The 23,887-nt window shown below is 37.2% G+C and overlaps 2 protein-coding genes across 10 annotated transcripts in view; both read right to left on the minus strand.

The window, feature by feature from the left end:
- Nucleotides 1-8,965, minus strand: part of LOC144977487 (uncharacterized) — a 31,449-nt gene extending 22,484 nt beyond the window's left edge. Inside the window, exons 1-3 of one of the 6 annotated variants that reach the window (XR_013646322.1) lie at nt 5,198-8,964; nt 4,078-4,145; nt 336-619 (exon numbers count right to left, since the gene is read on the minus strand). Coding sequence is in view for 2 of the 6 variants with exons in the window: in XM_078922765.1 (XP_078778891.1) it covers nt 4,078-4,145; nt 5,198-5,260 (131 nt within the window). In the remaining 4 variants the exon portion in view is untranslated. Of the gene's footprint in view, nt 1-335; nt 2,121-2,152 lie in introns of those variants that run through there. The other 5 variants (XR_013646321.1, XM_078922765.1, XR_013646323.1 and 2 more) reach the window with 5 other exon arrangements.
- Nucleotides 8,966-13,590: 4,625 nt separating this feature from the next.
- The window catches only part of LOC144977488 (serine/threonine-protein phosphatase 4 regulatory subunit 1-like), a 34,754-nt gene continuing 24,457 nt past the window's right edge, over nt 13,591-23,887 (minus strand). For 3 of the 4 annotated variants that reach the window (XM_078922768.1, XM_078922770.1, XM_078922771.1), the window contains 6 exons: nt 22,557-22,657; nt 21,899-22,019; nt 20,745-20,860; nt 20,238-20,398; nt 19,348-19,487; nt 17,059-17,122 (listed from right to left, as the gene is read on the minus strand). In XM_078922768.1, coding sequence (XP_078778894.1) covers nt 17,111-17,122; nt 19,348-19,487; nt 20,238-20,398; nt 20,745-20,860; nt 21,899-22,019; nt 22,557-22,657 — 651 coding nt within the window. In that variant the 3' untranslated portion in view covers nt 17,059-17,110. Of the gene's footprint in view, nt 17,123-19,347; nt 19,488-20,237; nt 20,399-20,744; nt 20,861-21,898; nt 22,020-22,556; nt 22,658-23,887 lie in introns of all 4 variants that reach the window. The other variant, XM_078922769.1, reaches the window with a different exon arrangement.

A 23,887-nucleotide genomic window follows, 5' to 3' on the forward strand; every position in this document is an offset into this window, starting at 1 on the left:
CATTATCGAGTATTATTTACACAGGGCGGCAAGAAATGAATACGTAATTGGATTCAATAGTCTGATGTCACGTCGCCCATCAACTGCGAGCAGCGTGGTTCTAAACAAAGAAAATTGGTACATTTTATTATTCATGCTGGCTAGCACTTTGTTTGTTTGTTTGTTTTTAAGGGTTTTACGGCGCTTGCAACACATTTAGGTTATATCAGCGCCAGTAAAAAGGAAGAAAATGGGATATTAAAAAGTTCTAGAATTACAATTAAAGCTCCCAAGAGAAAGTAAGACAAAGGGAAATGGGAACAAATAGGGATCAGGTGTAGATTCCAAGAGCATACCACCAATGTACTTAGTTTGAGATCACCTATAAGTCTCATCCGGGTGTAGTAGGGATGGAAACTGTTTGTTTTTACTAGTTGATGGGTGGATATATGTTATGCGCAGGATGTTGGCGCAAAATCATCAATTGAAGAAATTAAAGGTGTTATACAGATTTTGGAAGCGGAAACTTCGAGAGAGCAGGAGGAGGAGTTGTAGTTGAAGGTACTAAGTAAACGTGGCCTCTATCTGTCTAGGGGTATTCGATCAAGCCACGTCCCGGTTCCCAGATGGATTGTTGACTCTTGGAAAAAGAGGAATTAAAAACACAGAGATAAACTAAGGAATGAAATAAGCAAAGTAACTTAAGTTACACTAAAATAATATATCGTTTAATAAAGTAAAAGCAAGAGTGAATTTTTGATCAAACAATGATCAACATGCAATGACGATAACAACAATAACGACAACAATTACACTACATGCGCTACACAGTCACACACACTGCAGGTAGCAATCATTCGTCACGCGACAGCGATCACGACTCACAACATTATAATTATACTATTACTATACCAACTGTCGTCGTCACCATCGACGCTGTCCGCGTCACAACATCATCGTCGTCGTCATCATCATCACCACCACATCATCATCATCATCATCATCATCATCATCATCATCATCATCATCATCATCATCATCACATCACCATCATCATCATCATCATCATCATCATCATCACCATCATCATCATCATCATCATCATCATCATCATCATCATCATCGCCATCATATTATAATCATCACCATCATCTGATGAGACCAGAGAGCAAACAAAGGTTATGTCAGATGAGTCTAAATACGCATCAAATATATACGGCCACGAGCCGCCCCAGAACAACCAACATTCCTCTCATTACTCATCACCAACAATTACAATGATTATTACCAATACCATCAATACAAAAGATGTATAAATGTATATAATGATAAACAACAATGATAACGAACAATATCCTATATCCAAATCATTATGACAATAACGACATAACAACATATGTTCACCAATATAAGCATTTAGTATTATCCAATATAATCATATTATGATACCAGAATATCATTTCATAAAAAAGTCAGCATAAACCTAACCCTAAAACTAACTTTATTAAAGACCACAACGTGAGTCACCAATATAATGTAACTCACTCTGATATTGTCCTGTAATCATCAATTACACCTCCGGAGTCAATGAGTAACTTGTGAGTACATGACTGGCATACACCGTATGTCAGCGGTTTAACATGACTTCTGTCGTATTATAGACGACGTCATCAGCGATCTCCCACGTAATTACGAGTCAGGCCTGATTACATGATGAAGCCAGAGAGCCAACGAAGGTTATGTCAGATACGTCTTTTACGCATCAAATATACGACCCCGAGCCGTCCCAAAACAACCAACGTTTCTCCCCCATCACCATAAAGACAATTCAATGTAATTATCTCCCGTAAAACATATATCGCCCCAGAGACAAGGACATGGTTACCATCCAGCGGCAACACCATACCTTCCAAGATAAGACTAACCAACGTACTCACAACGTTATCATTATCAATAGCATGTAAGACAAAAACATCAAATATCAAAATCATCATATATACCATAATTCCAGTCTTAATATTATTATTATTATTATTATTATTATTATTATTATTATTATTATTATTATTATTATTATTATTATTATTATTATTATTATTATTATTATTATTAACAATCTCTGAAATCTTAACATTATAAATTTAGTATAAGAAATATTCTGGCAGCAACTCACCTTGGAAAAAGAGGAATTAAAAACACAGAGATAAACTAAGGAATGAAATAAGCAAAGTAACTTAAGTTACACTAAAATAATATATCGTTTAATAAAGTAAAAGCAAGAGTGAAGCTGCACAGAACTGCTGCTCTTTATAAAGGCCTAAAAGGTATGTGGGCGGAAAGCCCTGGTGAAATTTTAGTTTCCATATAAGGAAATGTTGAAAGAGTTGCTAACTTTAACCACATAAAATTCTATAAAAATCAAGCTTTCCACCCAAACGGGATGGCTATGTCCATATAAGGTAACTTCGCTCTCCACCAATCGCTGCAACTTACAAAGGGGCGAGATGGGGAGTGAGGGGAAATGATAAACACATTCTACTCACAAATATACAAATACATAAAAGACGGGTATACCGTTAGCGTCTACCAAGCATGAATATTCAAATTCAATACATTTCTCACCAATGAGCGCAAAGGGATGTACCACAAAGAAGATAACGTCAGAACCAAACAGTCTTAGGAAGAGTAGGTATGAGTCAGAGAGACAGGAAGAGAGAAGGACAGATAGGTAGATGAAGAAATAAATGAGAGAGAGAGAGAGATAGCGAGGGAGAGAGAGAGAGAGAGGGAGAGAGCGAGAGAGAGAGAGAGAGAGAGAGAGAGAGAGAGAGAGAGAGAGAGCTCAGACGAATGATCAGCAAGGTAATTCCAGCATCAAATATTAATATACAATCTCCATCGATTAATATTCATATTAACAATGCTCATGACATAAATCAAATACATTGAACACATTCACAATTTCATACGAACGATCAATACTCATAAACAAAATTGATTATTCAGTAATTCCAGTATTTAGATTAACAATATTGTCATACATTTGAGACAATACAAATCAAAAGATTTCAAAAAATCAAAAATGAATATATATGTGCATGTATTCGCTAATATCTTATATTATCTCTTCTACAACACAAAAATAAATCAACTAGTGCATAACCCAACAATCAGATAGAGATAGATATATGAATAGGTAAATAGATAGATAGATGGATAGATAAATAGATAAATATAGATAGATATATATATAGATAGATAGAGAGAGAAAAAGTGTGTGTGTGTGTGTGAGAGAGAGAGAGAGAGAGAGAGAGAGAGAGAGAGAGAGAGAGAGAGAAGGGAGTGTTAGTTCACACTTTCATACAACAGGACGCCATGTAACTGTAACACGATACACTTGAGTGAATGCAATCTTGCGTAGAATCACAATCAGACATTCCATCAAACACACAGTACAATGCTACGGTCCCTGGTTCAAATCCCACTATTATACATAATGACAATCAGAAATGTGGGGGTTACAAATGATGAAAGAACCCTCAAACAGACTGCTACCCAGGTATTTGAGATCTAAGAAACCTGGTTAAAAGTTAACAATCAACACACAGACATACTGGCACCCAGGGATTTGCGAGCTACGAAACATGATTTAAAAATTCAATAAACACACAACCAGACTAACAATAAGGTATTCGTAACCCTATTACATTACTCCCCCTGAGAACTGAAAACTCGTCCCGAGTTTTGACACTACACAAGTTCAAAATCATCATATCTGAAATACAATAACAACATGGTTTTATGTTATTACAATTGAATACAATCAAACATCTTTTGATTAACCATTTAACATGCCCTGACATAATTTAGGACACGTGTAAAACCCGGACATACGCCAGGAAGTTCTACTCAACAGCTCTATGATCTGAGAGAGTTAAACAAAAATAAAGCAAAAATAACTCATTTTGTAAAAAAAAGAAACCCCTGCAAACCCACACGTGTTACAAAGAGTTAATACCCAGCTACCCACAAATCTTATTTGTAATCCCCAGCCCACTATTTGTAATAGATAATGAAATCTGACAGATGAGCAGGTACCTTCGTTTGTCTCGTTGACCTTCGAGTGACTGTCTCAGTCTCGTCTCCATTGCATCTGTCAGCATCACCTGCAATGTCGTTATTGATATAAATGTCAATTCCTTTCAGTGGCAGTATCTACTCTGTTTATTCTGTCACGACTCACTGCACCGACCCCACTAAGTTCTGCGTTCAGCCCTCACTTCGCTGCTACACCTCTCTAATTTCGTCACACTGTCATTGTCATGAAGTGTCGCTCATGCGTCTGTCTGTTTGTATGCATGGATCATAGCTTGAATGGTAACCCATTGCATTTTGTCATACATACTTTGCACTAATAACTACCGCACCTCTTCGCCACCTCATCGTCTTCGTCTTAAACACGTCACTTACAATACCACTATCTATTGATATGCGCCTTTAATTTCTGTTCCAATGTCCATCAGAATCTTCCCGCTTATTACCTCAGTGTACAAATCTGGACCTGCTTTATCTTAATGTCCGAGTTTAAAAAGCATAGTTGCCTGTCAACCACACCCAGCCATCCGTTTTTACATTGGCTCCCCGCATCCTCCCCAAGAAGATACTTGCCACGCACAGACCACTGCTTCTTTAACAGAGCATCCCGCTCCCTGTCAGTCAGCCTGCCGTATAAAAGATGCTGAGATTAAATTGACAACGTCGGCAACTCCACCACCCATCTACGTCGGGCCTTCATAACATGTTAAATGTTAGAATATAAGAATCAGAAATAATAAGGACATGGCATATAATCAATAGTAATGAGAAATATTCTATCGAACCTTGTGAAACTAAAGCGAGTAGAAGCAAAAACATAAAATATCCGTATACAAGTCTCTATTTTTAAACAACTTTTAGTAATTATCCAGAGTTCTAAAAGCAAATCTTATCGCATCTGACCTATTCAACTGATAATTGACTCCATTTTTAAAGCCATACAATGAGCTTATTAGTTTTAATTATGATCCCATTATTACAACTAAACATCTAATCAACACATTACAATTAATTTCTCACTTCTCACATGGGGTTATAATGTATCAACTAAATTGTTCCAAAAAAAAAAAATAGATGTCGTGTGAAGCTTCACACTGCCGTCTGCTGCAGCCCCACAACTCACAGGCATCTGGCACTTGTCCAGTCTTCTTGGCGGATCCAGCCAATCATGTGTAGACCTTTCCATCTGACGTCAGGTTCCATGCGCCCCAGCCACTTGTCTACCAAGGCAGATCTGTTAGTCATCTGCCCCAAGACCATGCTGCTGACGCCCCACTCTGGCACCTGCACTGTCACACACTTAAGTCTGGTCACATCTGCTGCCACACACCCTTCCGACCCAAGGGAGAGTCCAGGCTTCCATCCGTCACTGCTGCCAATCACAGACACCTTCAGGTTGTCCACCGTTCTTGTCACGTCCTCCTCTGCCAGAAACGATTCGTTGTTCCACCTCCATCTTCGTTCACACGTTAATGTTGGTTTTGTTGACAAATCTGTTGTATCATCCATCATGATCCCGGACGAGCCCCCAAATGTAGTAGGGATGGAAACTGTTTGTTTTTACTAGTTGATGGGTGGATATATGTTATGCGCAGGATGTTGGCGCAAAATCATCAATTGAAGAAATTAAAGGTGTTATACAGATTTTGGAAGCGGAAACTTCGAGAGAGCAGGAGGAGGAGTTGTAGTTGAAGGTACTAAGTAAACGTGGCCTCTATCTGTCTAGGGGTATTCGATCAAGCCACGTCCCGGTTCCCAGATGGATTGTTGACTCTTGGAAAAAGAGGAATTAAAAACACAGAGATAAACTAAGGAATGAAATAAGCAAAGTAACTTAAGTTACACTAAAATAATATATCGTTTAATAAAGTAAAAGCAAGAGTGAATTTTTGATCAAACAATGATCAACATGCAATGACGATAACAACAATAACGACAACAATTACACTACATGCGCTACACAGTCACACACACTGCAGGTAGCAATCATTCGTCACGCGACAGCGATCACGACTCATAACATTATAATTATACTATTACTATACCAACTGTCGTCGTCACCATCGACGCTGTCCGCGTCACAACATCATCGTCGTCGTCATCATCATCACCACCACATCATCATCATCATCATCATCATCATCATCATCATCATCATCACATCACCATCATCATCATCATCATCATCATCATCATCATCATCATCATCATCATCATCATCACCATCATCATCATCATCATCATCATCATCATCATCATCATCGCCATCATATTATAATCATCACCATCATCTGATGAGACCAGAGAGCAAACAAAGGTTATGTCAGATGAGTCTAAATACGCATCAAATATATACGGCCACGAGCCGCCCCAGAACAACCAACATTCCTCTCATTACTCATCACCAACAATTACAATGATTATTACCAATACCATCAATACAAAAGATGTATAAATGTATATAATGATAAACAACAATGATAACCAACAATATCCTATATCCAAATCATTATGACAATAACGACATAACAACATATGTTCACCAATATAAGCATTTAGTATTATCCAATATAATCATATTATGATACCAGAATATCATTTCATAAAAAAGTCAGCATAAACCTAACCCTAAAACTAACTTTATTAAAGACCACAACGTGAGTCACCAATATGTAACTCACTCTGATATTGTCCTGTAATCATCAATTACACCTCCAGAGTCAATGAGTAACTTGTGAGTACATGACTGGCATACACCGTATGTCAGCGGTTTAACATGACTTCTGTCGTATTATAGACGACGTCATCAGCGATCTCCCACGTAATTACGAGTCAGGCCTGATTACATGATGAAGCCAGAGAGCCAACGAAGGTTATGTCAGATACGTCTTTTACGCATCAAATATACGACCCCGAGCCGTCCCAAAACAACCAACGTTTCTCCCCCATCACCATAAAGACAATTCAATGTAATTATCTCCCGTAAAACATATATCGCCCCAGAGACAAGGACATGGTTACCATCCAGCGGCAACACCATACCTTCCAAGATAAGACTAACCAACGTACTCACAACGTTATCATTATCAATAGCATGTAAGACAAAAACATCAAATATCAAAATCATCATATATACCATAATTCCAGTCTTAATATTATTATTATTATTATTATTTATTATTATTATTATTATTATTATTATTATTATTATTATTATTATTATTATTATTATTATTAACAATCTCTGAAATCTTAACATTATAAATTTAGTATAAGAAATATTCTGGCAGCAACTCACCTTGGAAAAAGAGGAATTAAAAACACAGAGATAAACTAAGGAATGAAATAAGCAAAGTAACTTAAGTTACACTAAAATAATATATCGTTTAATAAAGTAAAAGCAAGAGTGAAGCTGCACAGAACTGCTGCTCTTTATAAAGGCCTAAAAGGTATGTGGGCGGAAAGCCCTGGTGAAATTTTAGTTTCCATATAAGGAAATGTTGAAAGAGTTGCTAACTTTAACCACATAAAATTCTATAAAAATCAAGCTTTCCACCCAAACGGGATGGCTATGTCCATATAAGGTAACTTCGCTCTCCACCAATCGCTGCAACTTACAAAGGGGCGAGATGGGGAGTGAGGGGAAATGATAAACACATTCTACTCACAAATATACAAATACATAAAAGACGGGTATACCGTTAGCGTCTACCAAGCATGAATATTCAAATTCAATACATTTCTCACCAATGAGCGCAGAGGGATGTACCACAAAGAAGATAACGTCAGAACCAAACAGTCTTAGGAAGAGTAGGTATGAGTCAGAGAGACAGGAAGAGAGAAGGACAGATAGGTAGATGAAGAAATAAATGAGAGAGAGAGAGAGAGAGAGAGAGAGAGAGATAGCGAGGGAGAGAGAGAGAGAGAGGGAGAGAGCGAGAGAGAGAGAGAGAGAGAGAGAGAGAGAGAGAGAGAGAGAGAGAGAGCTCAGACGAATGATCAGCAAGGTAATTCCAGCATCAAATATTAATATACAATCTCCATCGATTAATATTCATATTAACAATGCTCATGACATAAATCAAATACATTGAACACATTCACAATTTCATACGAACGATCAATACTCATAAACAAAATTGATTATTCAGTAATTCCAGTATTTAGATTAACAATATTGTCATACATTTGAGACAATACAAATCAAAAGATTTCAAAAAATCAAAAATGAATATATATGTGCATGTATTCGCTAATATCTTATATTATCTCTTCTACAACACAAAAATAAATCAACTAGTGCATAACCCAACAATCAGATAGAGATAGATATATGAATAGGTAAATAGATAGATAGATGGATAGATAAATAGATAAATATAGATAGATATATATATAGATAGATAGAGAGAGAAAAAGTGTGTGTGAGAGAGAGAGAGAGAGAGAGAGAGAGAGAGAGAGAGAGAGAGAGAGAGAGAGAGAGAGAGAGAGAGAGAGAGAGAGAGAAGGGAGTGTTAGTTCACACTTTCATACAACAGGACGCCATGTAACTGTAACACGATACACTTGAGTGAATGCAATCTTGCGTAGAATCACAATCAGACATTCCATCAAACACACAGTACAATGCTACGGTCCCTGGTTCAAATCCCACTATTATACATAATGACAATCAGAAATGTGGGGGTTACAAATGATGAAAGAACCCTCAAACAGACTGCTACCCAGGTATTTGAGATCTAAGAAACCTGGTTAAAAGTTAACAATCAACACACAGACATACTGGCACCCAGGGATTTGCGAGCTACGAAACATGATTTAAAAATTCAATAAACACACAACCAGACTAACAATAAGGTATTCGTAACCCTATTACACGGGCACAAAGAGGAATACACTCAAATGCTTACATCATACATTCAAAATAACAAATATAATAATACATAACAGAGAGATGATTTACAAGGAAAAAATATCATCTCCCAAAACAATAACTGTGCATTTTACTGTTTCCCTTCCAGTTAAGGACTCTGGCCAGGGCCAGGACAAAACCAAGTAATCTCATTCCAAGACAAAGACAGAAAGCATGTTGGAAAACAGATATAAGGGGATAGAAGACATAGTATGTACCCCCTTGTCCACTATGGGAGGTCAGAAACCCCACCCAGGTGTGTGTGTGTGTGTGTAGTGTGTGTGTGTGTGAGTGAGAGAGAGACAGAGAGAGAGTGAATAGAGAGAGAGAGAGAGAGAGAGAGAGAGAGAGAGAGAGAGAGAGAGAAAGAAAGAAAGAAAGAGAGAGAGAGAGAGAGAGAGAGAGAGAGAGAGAGAGAGAGAGAGAGAGAGAGAGAGAGACTGCTCAAAGTGAATATAGTGATAGGTACAGAGAGATTAAAGTGAAAAACTAACCGAGGTTGAAGTACAGAGTGAACTTTATTGTTAGGTGTGTATGTGCTTTATTTGTTAATCGGAAATATCAAATAAACGTTTGTTTCATGTTGGCAATTGCCAGGAAATTAACATTTTAATTGAATCCTCTGTGTGCGTGTGTGTGTGTGTGTGTATGTGTGTAGCATTGTTAAGTACATAAAGATGAAAAATGAAAACTTATTGAGGCTAAAGAACTGGGTGCTCTTTACTGATTTGTGTGTGTGTGTGTGTGTGTGTGTGTGTGTGTGTGAGAGAGAGAGAGAGAGAGAGAGAGAGAGAGAGAGAGAGAGAGAGAGAGAGAGAGAGAGAGAGCTCAAAGTGAATGTAGTGATGAGTACAGAAAAATGAAAGTGAAAAAATTAACGAGACTTAAGAACTGAGTGAACTTTATTGATTTGTGTGAGCACGTGTATATGTTTGGAGGTCATTTCCGCGGCACTTAAAATATATATGGGGCTGTAAAAAAAAATATAGATTTAAGTAAGATCAAAAGCACCGGAGAAAAAGTGACTGGTTCAAATAGGGCTCACAAACGGACTCCAAGATAAAACTATCAATGTAGTTAGTTTGAGGTCACCTAAAAGTCTCACCAAGACACAAGCACAGAATCCTTGTGAGAGAAATACAAAATTTAGAACAACAAATCTAACGTCACACAAAAGAGGGATGATATACGAGGACAAACATATCATCTCCCAAAAACGACTATGCATTTAATTGTTTCCCTCCGTGCCAATGAATCCGGCCAGGAAAAGGATCAAGCCAAGACAAAGGCAGAAAGCAACTCTGATCCATGCAAGTCAAAAGATCCCACCAGGAAGATGATGTGATAGTGGTGCTTGCACTAGAGTTGGTACTGATTACAATGAGGGCAGTGATGATGTGGTTGTGGAGATGATGTTACTGATGATGATGTGATAGTTGCTGTCGTAGTGGTGGTAGTTGTGGTAGAGATGGTGATGATGTCATGATGGTTCAGGGGTGAGAATGACTGGTCACAAAAATGGAGTTCAAGACCTATCTATGCGACGATAACGTATAAATTTGAATTTCATTAAAAATTTACTGGGATGCAATCAAAAATGTGTCTCGCAATAATTTCTGACACCACTCGGAGGAATTTCAAAAGTTGAGAGTGTAATTACAACATATTGTAGTAGTAGTAAGAAAAGATGGCGGTAGGGATGGTGATGTGATGGTGGTTGTAGTAGGGTCGTGATAGGGATGATGATATGGTGGTTGTAGCTGTAGAGGTGTTGGGAATGATGGTGTGGTGGTGGTTGTAATAGTTGTGGTAGGGATGATGTGGGGTGGTTGTAGTAGTGATAGTTGGGATGATGTGGTGGTGGAGGATGTAGTTGAATTGGTAGTAGGAAAAAATAAAAGGTGGTGGTTGTTGTAGTAGTGGTGGGAGGGATGATGATGTGATGGTAGTTGTAGTAGTAGTGGTTGTCGCTGTAGTGGTGGTGGTGGTAGGGATGATGATGTGGTGGTGGTTGTAGGTAGTAGTAGTGGTGGTGGGGGATGATGATGTGGTGGTGGTTGTAGTAGTAATGGTGTTAGGAATGATGATGTGATGGTTGTTGTAGTACAGGTGGTGGTTGTAAAAGTAGTGGTGATAGGGATGTTGATGTAGTGGTTGTGGTGAGCCTTTTTAAAAGGCGGAATAGTGATGGTGATGGGCGGAGATAAACCACCATTTAACCGGAAGGTTCTCAGCCCTGTACTGTAAATATACAAAGAATTACATTGTGTGTCATTGAACTGGAGAATGCCTCTCTAAGAGCAAAGGGGGTAACAGAAATATTGTATATTAAGTTAGCCAGGATATGCACGAAGGTAGCAAGACAGTGGTAGGTAAGGATAGCTATTGGCTCAACTGAACCATTTGATGTAAGAGATGGAACAAACCAGGGATCTGCACTCAGCCCACTCATATTGGTTTGCTCCATCCTGTGGCGAGTTTACTTGCTGCTTGCCTAGATCTTCTTGCTGTTATGAGGGACTAGTTTTATTTCTTTGTAAGTTAACTAAGGTTAACTCACTCAATCCTAGAGATTTTTACTACTTTTCGAAATTGAAAAAAGATGTATTAGAAATGAGCATGTACATAGATAGTTTTATTCAACTATCACTAACATTAACATGCAATAACTAAAAACATTAGCTTTGCTACTACGCCTATAATTTGTCTCATAAATATGTAATATATAGGCATGGGGTAAAAGTAACCCGGGTGAACTACGGATATAGTCGGTGTTAGGGTTGAGTGAATTAAATAATGTAAAACCATCAATAACTTAAGATTTGATAACAAAGTAAGCATATCGCTATATTTCGAAGTTGCAGGTTTTTAAAATTTTCCTTCAAAGGTTTTTTGAAGTCCAGGTGCTGACACTGGGCACATATATGCATCAGCCACCATCGCCACTTTCTCCTGCAAAGCCATTAAAAGCAAAACCAAACTTGTTCTTTCACCTTATTATGTTGACCTTAGGCTTTTACTTTTAATTAAGAATCCTATTTTGTTAAATTTTGGTGTTTTTAGAGACCTTTTTGTCATTCTGGTGTACAAGATAACATGGGGGTTGTTGTTCATTTCTACTTCTACTTCAGCCAATGCTTTGTTTTATTATTTGAACATTCACTTTAATGTGTATTTCCTTCTGTAAACAAAGGATAAATTATTATGAAATCCTCCATCGTCTCGGGGCCGTTTTCATGAACACGGACTAGCGCTTAGTCTCTGGCTATTTCTTGACTTGAGAAAATCGGACTAAAATCACGGCACATTCGGACTATTTTTTAAAAAAGGGTTTTGCGGCGCTTGCAACACATTTAGGTTATATCAGCGCCAGTAAAAAGTAAGAAAATGGGATAGTAAAAAGTTCTAGAATTACAATTAAAGCATCCAAGAAAAAGTAAGACAAAGGGGAACTGGGAACAAATAGGGATCAGATGTAGGTTCCAAGAGCATACCACCAATGTACTTAGTTTGAGATCACCTATAACTATAAACTATAAGTCTCATCCGGACACAAGCACACAATCCAACAAAGAGGAATACACTCAAATGCTTACATTATACATTAAAAATAACAAATATAATAATACATAACAGAGAGATGATTTACAAGGAAAAAAAATATCTCCCAAACAATAACTATGCATTTGACTGTTTCCCTCCCAGCCAGGACAAAACCAAGTAATCTCATTCCAAGACAAAGACAGAAAGCATGTTGGAAAACAGATATAAGGGGATAGAAGACACAGTATGTACCTCCCTGCCCGCTATGGGAGGTCAGGATCCCCACCCAGTGGATTTCATGTGAATGTGAGCTGACTAAGCAAGTCCGGGACTAAAATCACGGCGTATTCGGACTAAGTTTGGCTCATGGGTGAAAGTTACTCAATGATATTAATCCTGCAAAGGCAGGTGATCAGAAAAAAAAAAATCCTGCAACTACCAATGAGAGGAAAAAACAGAAGTGCGGTTAATTATATAAACGACAGTTGCCGTTTTTTTTCATTTCGAATTCCGGCCAGACAAAAAAAAAACGGCGAGACCTCTTTTTCAAAAATAAAAATCCGGCCATGCCGGATTTTTCCGGCGAACTTTCACCCATGGAGGTTGGCCAAGTTTTAGTCATTTACCGAGGCAAGACTTAATATAAGGGGATAGAAGACACAGTAAGTGCCTCCCTTCCTGCCCATTATGGGAGGTAAGGAACCCCACTACGAGGAACGCACTCAAATGTTTACAAATCATATATAATATGTAAACAAAACATAAATACATCACATAAGAGAGATGATTTACAAGGAAAAAAAATATCTCCCAAAACGAACTATACATTTGACTGTATCCAGTCAGGACCAGGACAAAACCAAGTAATCTCATTCCAAGACACAGACAAGACAGAAAGCTAGTTGGAAAACATATAGGGGGATAGAAGACACAGTAAGTACCACCCTGCCCACTATGGGAGGTCAGGAACCCCACCCAAGGGAGGCGGTCTGGAGATCCTATGGGGATAAAATTCATTATTCCAAAATTGACATTCAACAAAGCAAAACAAAAATTCAATATAAAAATATAATATTTGCTTTTATTTTCAGTCCTCTAAGGTAAAGCAAGTTGGTAAAATGCACATAAAATCATTTTTAATTGCTTTTCGTCTTGATGGCAAACAAAATCACTCTCAAAACTACTCCAAACGAAAAGTTATAATAATAATACAGTGGAAGACAGATAACTCGACATACCCATGTCGATGTTTTCCATCTCTCTCTCTATAGCATTAGATTTTCATTTAAAATATATATTTAAAAACAGACACTTGCTTTATTTTCCTCAATGAACTCATGATTGAAAACATTATTTTAAAAAATATTCTTCTTATTGGTACGATCAATATCTTTAAACACTATTATTATCCTTGTCTATGCGAGGATCTCAGCGGTAGGTACTGCTGACAGACAATGGGTGTTGAGGTTGAGGAAGGGAAATAACGATCACGTCAGCCCATTATTTGGAAGCATGAGGCCCGTCTCCATTAAATGTTTTAAAAATCAGTTGTTAAAACAGAACGCTCGAAATGAGCAAGTTTTGTTTTCTTTCGGGAGTGTAGTGATTTCCCTTTTTGCATGATTTCCAAATCTGATTGTATATTCCCACTTAGGCTAAATAACTCTTTTGGCTTCAGAATAGAAGAAAAAGATGGGTGGTCCTATTATTTGAGAGCTCAAAATTCCTCATCACTTGTTTGTTTTTAAAGGTTTTGCGGCGCTTGCAACACATTAAGGGCATATCAGCGCCAGTAAAAAAGGAAGAAAATGGGATAGTAAAAATTTCTAGAATTACAATTAAAGCACCCAAGAAAAGGTAAGACAAAGGGGAATTGGTTCAAATAGGAAACAGATGAAGATTCCAAGAGCACACTATCAAAGTACTTTAAGATCACCTAAGTCTAATCCAGACACAAGCACAGGTCTCAACTAAGAGGGATACACTCAAATGTTTACAAATCATATATAATATTTAAATAAAACAAAACAATAGTGCATAACAGAGAGATGATTTACAAGAAAAAAAAATATGATCTAAAACTCTATACATTTGACTGTTTCCCTCCCAGCTAGGGCCTGGACAAAACCAAGTAATCTCATTCCAAGACAAAGACAGAAAGCATGTTGGAAAACAAATATAGGGGGATAGAAGAAGGAACCCCACCCCCTCCTCATCAGTGTTTAGGGAAGTGGCTTGTTCCAAAGTTTCGAGAAAGAGCGAGATATGCGAACCCGAACAGAAATCAAATTTACAACCATTTTGATTTACAAGTGAGCAGGGTAATATATTTTTCTTCCTAAAAAAGATAATCACTGCGATGAACGTCTAACTCTTACCAATGACTACATCATGTATAAAATTTCGTCCATTGTCAAGTACCAACAATAAATAAATTAAATAGTAATCAAATGTAAGGCACCAGTATAAAAGAAGAACACGAGTAGAATGAATGAACCACTGGAAGAGATGAGCAATAATAATAATAATAATGATAATAATAATAATAATCATATAAACAATTACCGATGGACTCCAACCTTTTAACAATCACACAAAATACAACACAAAAGAAAGTTGAAGGTTATATATAAAAATAAAATAAAAAAGACAAGCTGCATATATTTGAAACTTTTCTTGCAAATCATCTAAAACAAAAGACCCTGATAGTTAATTGACATACATAAAAACGTTTCTGAACGAATCCATTTCAAATTGGAGATCAACTGCTGCTCAGATATTTCTCAATTTAATTATTTTTTTTGTTCATCATTGTTTTTGTTTTTTGTACCAGAAGAAGTTTGCAATAGCTACGCCTTAGCATTTTTCACACTCTTCGGGTAATTCTAATGAATTTGATGTAACGTATATCACCAAATTTTCAGCAGTGATTGGGTAGCTGGGAGTGTTAGATATGGCAGTAAGTACTTTACTATAGACTAACGACCTATCCATAGAGGGTAAGCAAGCAATTGCTAATGTCCATTTCAAACTATATAAAACAGGATAACAGGACCTTGCTTATTGTAAAATTTTATCTTTCTACGACAAAATAACTTCTAAAAGCATAAAATGAAGAAATAAGAAGAAGAAGAAGAAGAAGAAGAAGAAGAAGAAGAAGAAGAAGAAGAAGAAGAAGAAGAAGAAGAAGAAGAAGAAGAAGAAGAAGAAGAAGAAGAAGAAGAAGGGGAGAGAGAGAGAGAGAGGAGAGAGAGGGGAAGAGAGAGAGAGAGAGAGGAGAGAGAGAGAGAGAGAGAGAGAGAGAGAGAGAGAGAGAGAGAGAGAGTTATGCATTGATTTTCTATTTATTTTCCAATCCCAACCCAACATCTGTCATCCGAGGACACCACTGGCCTTGTTTGTCTAGACTGACGTCATAAAAATACGAGTGTCACCAAAATGTATGCAACTAAGCACATGTTTCAAGATTTGACACAAGACACGATGGATATTTTTTCATCCATCTACCATGGAGCCACCCGAGTGCTTTTCACAGAAAAAGGTTTAACACTGCAAAAACAGCAGAACATTTCAAAGAAAATCCCAAAATTCCGAGGAAAATTGTCAACACCGACTCGACTCAAGTTATTGAATTATAGTCTATTGGAATGAAAGCTTCAATTCCATTCACAAAGTCATATGTCTTCTCATCGTTTTGTTTTTAAGGCGCTTGCAACATCTTAAGGTCATATCAGCACCAGTAAAAAAAAGAAGGAAGAAAATGGGATAGTGAAAATTAAACCACCCACGAAAAGATAAGACAAAGGGGAATTGGTTCAAATAGGAAACAGATGTAGATTCCAAGAGCACACTATCATATTACTTAGAGATCACCTAAAAGTCGCATAGGTCCCCACTAAGAGGAACACATTCAAATGTTTAAAAATCAAATATAATAGGTAAACAAAACAAAATACAGTGCATAACACAGAGACGATTTACAATGAAAAAAATGATCATCTCCCAAAACTATACATTTGATTATTTCCCTCTCAGCCAGGAAATACGAATAGGATCAGGACAAACCAAGACCGAAATCAATTGGAAAACAGATACAGAGGGATAGAAGACTCAGCAAGTACCTCTCTGCCCACTAAGGGAGTGTCGTCTGTTGATCAAATTAAAGCTTGAATTCCAAATGACTATTTATTTCTTCTAGCTTCAAGCAGCAGCATTTGTATTCCATCCACCATAGTGAAAATCTGATAACTCTCACAACACGTTGTTATTGTCAGATGCAAAATAATCATAATTAACAAATGAGTGGAGTCCATGGGTTGCCACCATCTTTTGAAAGAACGACGTATGTGTACACACAATACATATTTTAAAAAACAAGCATGAAGAAATTGGATTAAAATAAAAATCATTATAATATGGTACCAATAATCGTGTTTCATCATCTCTCAATTCAGCCTCTGAAACAATTGCATATATACATTCCAATAATATCTATTAACTTAATCATCATCAACATTATCAAAGTACCGTTTCTTTTTTGATTGATCGACTCGTTGAAAAATAGGCAAACAAAACCAATCATCACACAGGAACCTGCAAAAGAAAAGGATCGATATCAGATTTAATGATTCGATGACAGAAATTCTTCTTTTAACATCAACAAAAAAAAAAAAAAAAAAAGAAATGAAAGGGAGGAGGGGGGTGAAGAAAAAAAACCCGGATTAAACTACACACCTCAAGAAAATAACTATCACCTAGGATATAATAATTGTAAACATTTTTAAAATTTAAAATGTATGATGGGATACATGGAGAGGGAAGAAATGTCAGACTTGTTTGATGCCTGTTATAAATATAAGGTTGCAAAAACCATACCTTGTTCACCAATAATAATATTTCTATAGCACTTTTATGCCAAGAAGACCTCAAAGCGCATTACATTTATTAAATAAAGCTGATACAGTGTAGGTAAAATTCCTACAATTACATTCATCTGATTGTATTGTTTAAATTTTTTAAAGGTTTTAACAGCGCTTGCAACACATTTAGGTCAAATCAGTGCTAGCAAAATTTAAAATTTTTAAAAATTATAAAATTACTAAAGCACTCAAAGTAAAACCAAGATAATGTTATCAATGTACTTAGTTTGAGATTTCCTACAAGTAACAGACAGCACAGAATCCAAGTAAGAGGAACATACTCAAATATTTACAAGATATGTGTGTTCAAAACAAAAATATACCGATCAGTACAGTAGAACATGAAAGTAACGTACTCGGAAATAGCGAGTAAAATCTAAATCCCCGTTTTTTCCCCTTATTTGAGTCAATAAAATTAGCATGAAAGTAGCGAGTATGAAAAAGAGGTCAACTCGGAAATAACGAACATTTCCTGCCCCAGCCTAGGACTGCGAACGAAGTAAAGCAAAACAAGAGACAATGGCAATTTAAATATTTTTAGCCTAGCCTCTTTTCTTTTCTTATTTTTCGTTACGAGTAATATTACATAGTAGCCTAGTCTGTAGTAGTACATAATAGGCGAAACAAATTTGGGTGGGGGTTGGGTTTGTGTGCGTGTGTGTGTATTGGGGGTGGGGGTCAATTATTCACCCAATGTGTTGCCACGCGAAGCGCGAGGTAAGCACATGTCAACATGCCTCACTTCGCAACATCGGTCATCGAGTAGCATCGTTAACGAACGACACGATCAGCGAGAGAGGGGAGTGTGGAACCATTATTTCAATGGGTCAGTGATTGAGTGATGCGCTTGCTTACCTCATCAAACATGCCGAGTGCATACAAACACTCGCGCGCACACGCAAACACGCACACACACACACAAATTTCTATGTTCTTGTTTTTTTTCTAGTCATGATTTTACTTGAAAAAAAAAACAAAACACAAAAAACAAATAAAAAAACAACAAAAAAACAAGCATTCTGCCACTTCTGTGAATAAATTGAAATAGGGGTGACAGCTTTTACTCGAATTACACACTGAGGGGAATAACCAGCAATATTATAACCTTTCCTGGCAACTCGGGAATAGCGAGAACTCGGAAATAGCGAGTAATCAGGAGTGGACCCGTCGAACTCGCTATTTCCGAGTTCTACTGTACCAGTACACAGCAAAGAGATGATTTACAAGGGAAAAAATATCACCCTAAAACTAAAACTATACATTTGACTGTTTCCCTCTCAACCAAGGACTCTGACCAGAGTCAGGACAAAACCAAGTTATCCCGTTCCAAGACAAAGAAAAAAAGCAACCTGGAAAACAGATATAGGGGGATAGAAAACACAGCAAGTGAGCTCCTGCCCACCATGGGAAGTCAAAGACCCTACCCAATGGTACTGCAAGTCTTTGTACTAACTCCCAACAGAAATATGACAAAAACAAAAGGAAAGAAAGAGAGAATTTAAAAGACCACAAATAAAACAAGGGGACATGAGTTGACAGCTCTTTAAATCAAACTCATTGTTGTGGATAGCTCATACAGTAGAGTCCACAATCTCCCCGGCCAGGCGGAGTTGTCGAACTAGTAAGGTCATGGGTTCGAGTCCCCATTGCTGTCGCAAAGATTTTACTCTCTGTTGTCTTCTGGCACTTTCCTACTCACTTCATTTCTTGTTATTATCAATATAAGTGCCTGCTCCACTCACTTTTCTGAAGTAAAAGTTCATCGTTGCCGATTTTCGATGTGGCTTTAATGGCAAGGCTTAACCATAACATTTTGACATTTTAAAAAACTGACATTGTGGTTCCCCATTCAACTGGTATCCCGTGCTGACATAATTTAATATTTCCCCCAATACTTACAGTTTGGTGGTGCTGGGAAAGGTCAGTCTTAGTCTGCTGAGAGGAGAAGTATCGAACATCTTTGTCTTTGTCCTTCCTCAGCTCATGTAACGTCTCCACCAAGTCACTGTGGTGAGGATTTGACTGACTCGTAAAGTATTCTGAAATAAAGTAGAAAGCGGACAGGGACTGTGAATTGCTATGCTTTCAAGACTGATGATGCATTGAAGCGGGTTGCCAATTCGGGTGGCAAAAATTAACTGAACTTTTACGCAAACACATAGACCAACCCATTTCTGAGTGTTGAACTCCAGTAAAAAGTTAGACATTACTCTCCTTTTTTTCCGTCTAGCAGGCATTGGAAAACATACTGAGGGTTTATAACATACTGAATTCCGTAAATATATGTAAAATTGATTAAACCGCAACTTGAAATCACACAATGGGTGCCACTTCAAAAAAAATATTATATGTTTGGATTCCAACCTTGAAAATCAGGGTCCTGTGAAGACAATCAAGGGCATCTCTCATTCCCCTCTCAGATTTAATGTTCAAAGATCACATCAGTCACCACCAATTAATAACTCAACGATACACACACACAAGAGAGATTACACATAATTTTGCATGTTGGTACGTTATATCTGGTTAGCGAATTGTTGTGAGTAGTTTACCTAAATGTATAGCATAAATAATGAAGTTGGGAGGGATTTAGTCATGAAGTTGAGTGAGAGAGAGAGAGAGAGAGAGAGAGAGAGAGAGAGAGAGAGAGAGAGAGAGAGAGAGAGAGAGAGAGAGAGAGAGAGAGAAGAGAGAGAAGAAAGAGAGAGAGAGAGAGAGAGAGAGAGAGAGAGAGAGAGAGAGAGAGAGAGAGAGAGAGAGAGAGAGAGAGAGAGCACTCAAAAACGTACCAAGAGGAGTAATTCTCTCCGAGAGAACTCTGGCAAGACATAGCCTGACATTGGCAACTGAGTCCTTGGAAAGCGCCAATAGACTGGGCAGAAGATTCCTGGCAAATGCCTCAGGTGGGAGACTATCCTCCTCTAGAATTACATAGCACAACTGAGCAAACCTATTTCAAAAAGACAAAGAGAAGACATTAGGGGTGGTATATTTAACATTTAAGTTCAACAAACAAAGGTATATATCAGAGAGAAAGATAGCATAGAATAATTAAAAAAAAAAAAAAAAAAGAAATACATATCATTTAGCAAAGATCTGTTTTTAATTACCAACTCCATCACCCCCCCCCCCCCCCCCCCCCCCCTCAACTTTTTCTTTAAAATATGGATTAAGGAGGAAATACTGATAAAGTACTGTTGTGTTATTTCATCAAATAAAATATTTCCTTATCTTCACACATCAGAAACTAAGAAGGCTTTACCCAACATTTCAAACCAAATAAGAGTGAAACTCACGTTTGTCTTCCTAACCACCTATTGTTAGTGGCAAATCTTTCAATGAGGTCATTGCATATTGAGCCCAGAAGCTTCTTCTCATCATCAAAGTGGGTCCTTCGCAGAATTGAGCTTAACTGTTGGAAAACATTGAGAAATAGGATGATATACATAAAAGAAACATTAACAACACAGCTGCCAACTTTTCACAAATAAAATAAGGAATGCCAATTTGGACCCGGGATGAGGGAATTCCAGTGCTGCCACCAACCCCCTCCCCCCTCAATTTATGATAGAGAGGTATAATTCAAATCAAAGAGCTACATGGGAATGAAGAATATGCTGTGTTGATTTAAACTCTGCCCATCATCTCTAGCTCGACACCAATAATAATAAAAATAGTAGTAGTAGTGGTGGTAATAACAATAATTCAATAGGCTCACATGCTTTGATTACCACAAATTAGTCAAAAATTACAAAATACGGATTTTGAACAAAAAATACGGAACATATACTTTTCTTAAGGTTGGCAGCTATGCATTGATGTACATCTTGACATCAATAGATCAAAATATCATTTTGAGCCTTACGTTTCAATCGTTCTCAGAAATTTTACAGCACTGCTTGCATTTCTAAATAATTCTAACACCGTAAAAAGATAACACAAAAGTTCAAAATTTGCATTTCCAAGCACACTTTATAAAACGTAATGCCAAGGGGATGAAGTTTATCAATGAGAAGAAGATGAAAAAAAAATGAAAAAAGAAGTGGATTTGAGAATTCCAAAATAATCTGGTCATGTGTATAGTTTGAAAAAATATATGTCCCCCTTCTATCTAAATTATCTCTTACAGAATGAAACAATCATCTGTCTCCCTCTCAACTTGAGACCCCAAACAAAACCCGGTTGAAATATCACAATCGCACTTCAATACAAGAATACAAGGCAAAATGAAAAGGAATATAAGAGGGATAGAAGGCAGCAAAAGCTTAGACCAATTTCAGAGCTTGCCAGCAAAGGGGTCTTATATTCCTCCACTCTCCGTTACTCCTTGCCAAAATATAAACAAACAAAATTCCCTTTAATTCCTCCCCAATGGGAAATTTTTCTTTACGAAGGGTCTATTCCAATTGAAAACGGGGGGAACAACTCTTTTGAACGAACCAGAACATACCAATCGAAGTGCCATGGTCCTGACTTGAGCCACTTTATCCATACACAAGTCTAGGGACAAAGGAACAATATGCTCAACAATCTCCGCACAATGAAACAAGTCACAGATTTGAATCAGTTGTCTGAAAAACAAGAGAGCATTATTACCATTGAGAATGTGTCAAATGTAATCTTATTTCTATTTTCTTTTTCCCCCCTTCTTCCAATTCTTGTCTTATGTCAAAAATCAAATGAAAAAAATATCTAAACACCACATGGATCAGAGGTGATCAAGTCTTGTAACATTATAATACGAGGATAGAATGAGAAAATTCACAAATAAAAGAGCACAATGTCACCCAACGCAGTTCAAAGTAAAAGATATTAAAAACGTGCCGTTGCGTCACTGCTGTCTACTTGAGCACAGACCTTATCCAATAGTAAAATTTTTTATATTACATTAATATTGCCTAACCCATTGAAACATTAGATATGATCTAGATTCAGGGAGTTTGTACAGTGTAATGAGTGTAAAACTTATTACGTTCCTGATGAAAAGGATGAAATTATCAGATAATGAGAGGTAAACTGTTAACATTTTCCCCTCTCAATATCTATGAAAAAAAAGGCTCAAAGTACAATCCACTGTCTTTAAAACAATTTTTTTAAGGGCATCTTACTCTGCCAGCTCTTCCCTGAATCGCCAGTTCCTGGTGTTGTCTGTCTTCATGAAGTCTTGGACTCTTGACAAGTACAGGATTCGCACATTGGGACGAAGAAGCTATGGACAAAACAAACAAGAGTGACACGTATCAAACTGTTGTTTTTTGTATTTTTTACATCGTAACTTCATTCTAAATCATTGAGTCATTATTCTGATTTTGAATCGCATAACGGTTAAAAGAGACCATATGGCCCAGTTTATGAAGTGACCATTAAAAAAAACAACAAATAATCAGACTTGAAGTTAGTACCAACAACTTGAGTCACCAGATGTTAGAACAATTTTACATGGGCTATAGAAACGGGGGGTGTCAAACATTTAACATATAGATTCAATGGAGGGGGGGGGGAATTGACAAAAGGCGACGGAAAGTGTGTCATCTGTAGATTTTTAACAATTTTCGTCTGTTACACCAAACCATACCTGGGATGAGTTACATCATCTTAATCGATAGATTCTAACAAAGAAGATAAAGTAATTTGTTTAAATATCAGTATGTTTTCGACGGACCTATCACCACTAATACCGGTTTACCAGCTGATCGACAGCAATGAACCCAACGATGAGACATAATGGAAGGTTTCAACCTTCAGAAAGAGAAAACTTGACTTCCAGTCAACATGTTTTTCTTATAGGTAAAGAAGTCTACTTTAAATGCTGGTGCAGAACGAGGCATGACGTCTGTTAGGTGATAATACAATTTTTTCCCCGACAGAGACAACGCTGTTAACTAAATTTACACCTGATTACAGTGAGAATATGAAACATACTCCATAGTGATTAAATTACATTATCACGTTCACTCATTGCTGCCATACAGTGAGAATATGAAACATACTCCATAGTGATTAAATTACATATCACGATTACTCATTGCTGCCATACAGTGAGAATATGAAACATACTCCATAGTGATTAAATTACATTATCACGTTTACTCATTGCTGCCATTCTAACATTCCTGTTATCAGGAAAAATCTATGTCTTCGGGGGTTAAGGAACCGAGCTACAATATCACAGTGCTGATGGTGCCAAAAACTGAAAAGGGAGGAAAATTTAGAATGATGGCCTTTAAGAACCCTTTATTTTTACACACATTTTTAGAGCAATTGAGATGATAAAACTATCATTGATACTCTCGCTAACTTCTAGAGAGTGGAAAACTGCACCTATTTGCACCACCACACATCAAATCTCTCACTGCCAGTACATTTGATTGAGGGAAATATAACAAAAAAAGAGAGGAAATTCCTCCTCTTGACTAAAAAATCGCGGATCCCAGGAAAA

The sequence above is a fragment of the Berghia stephanieae genome, chromosome 7 (assembly GCF_034508935.2).
Source record: "Berghia stephanieae isolate SIO BIC M18660-M18661 chromosome 7, UCSD_Bste_1.3, whole genome shotgun sequence".
Classification (NCBI taxonomy): Eukaryota; Metazoa; Mollusca; class Gastropoda; order Nudibranchia; family Aeolidiidae; genus Berghia; species Berghia stephanieae.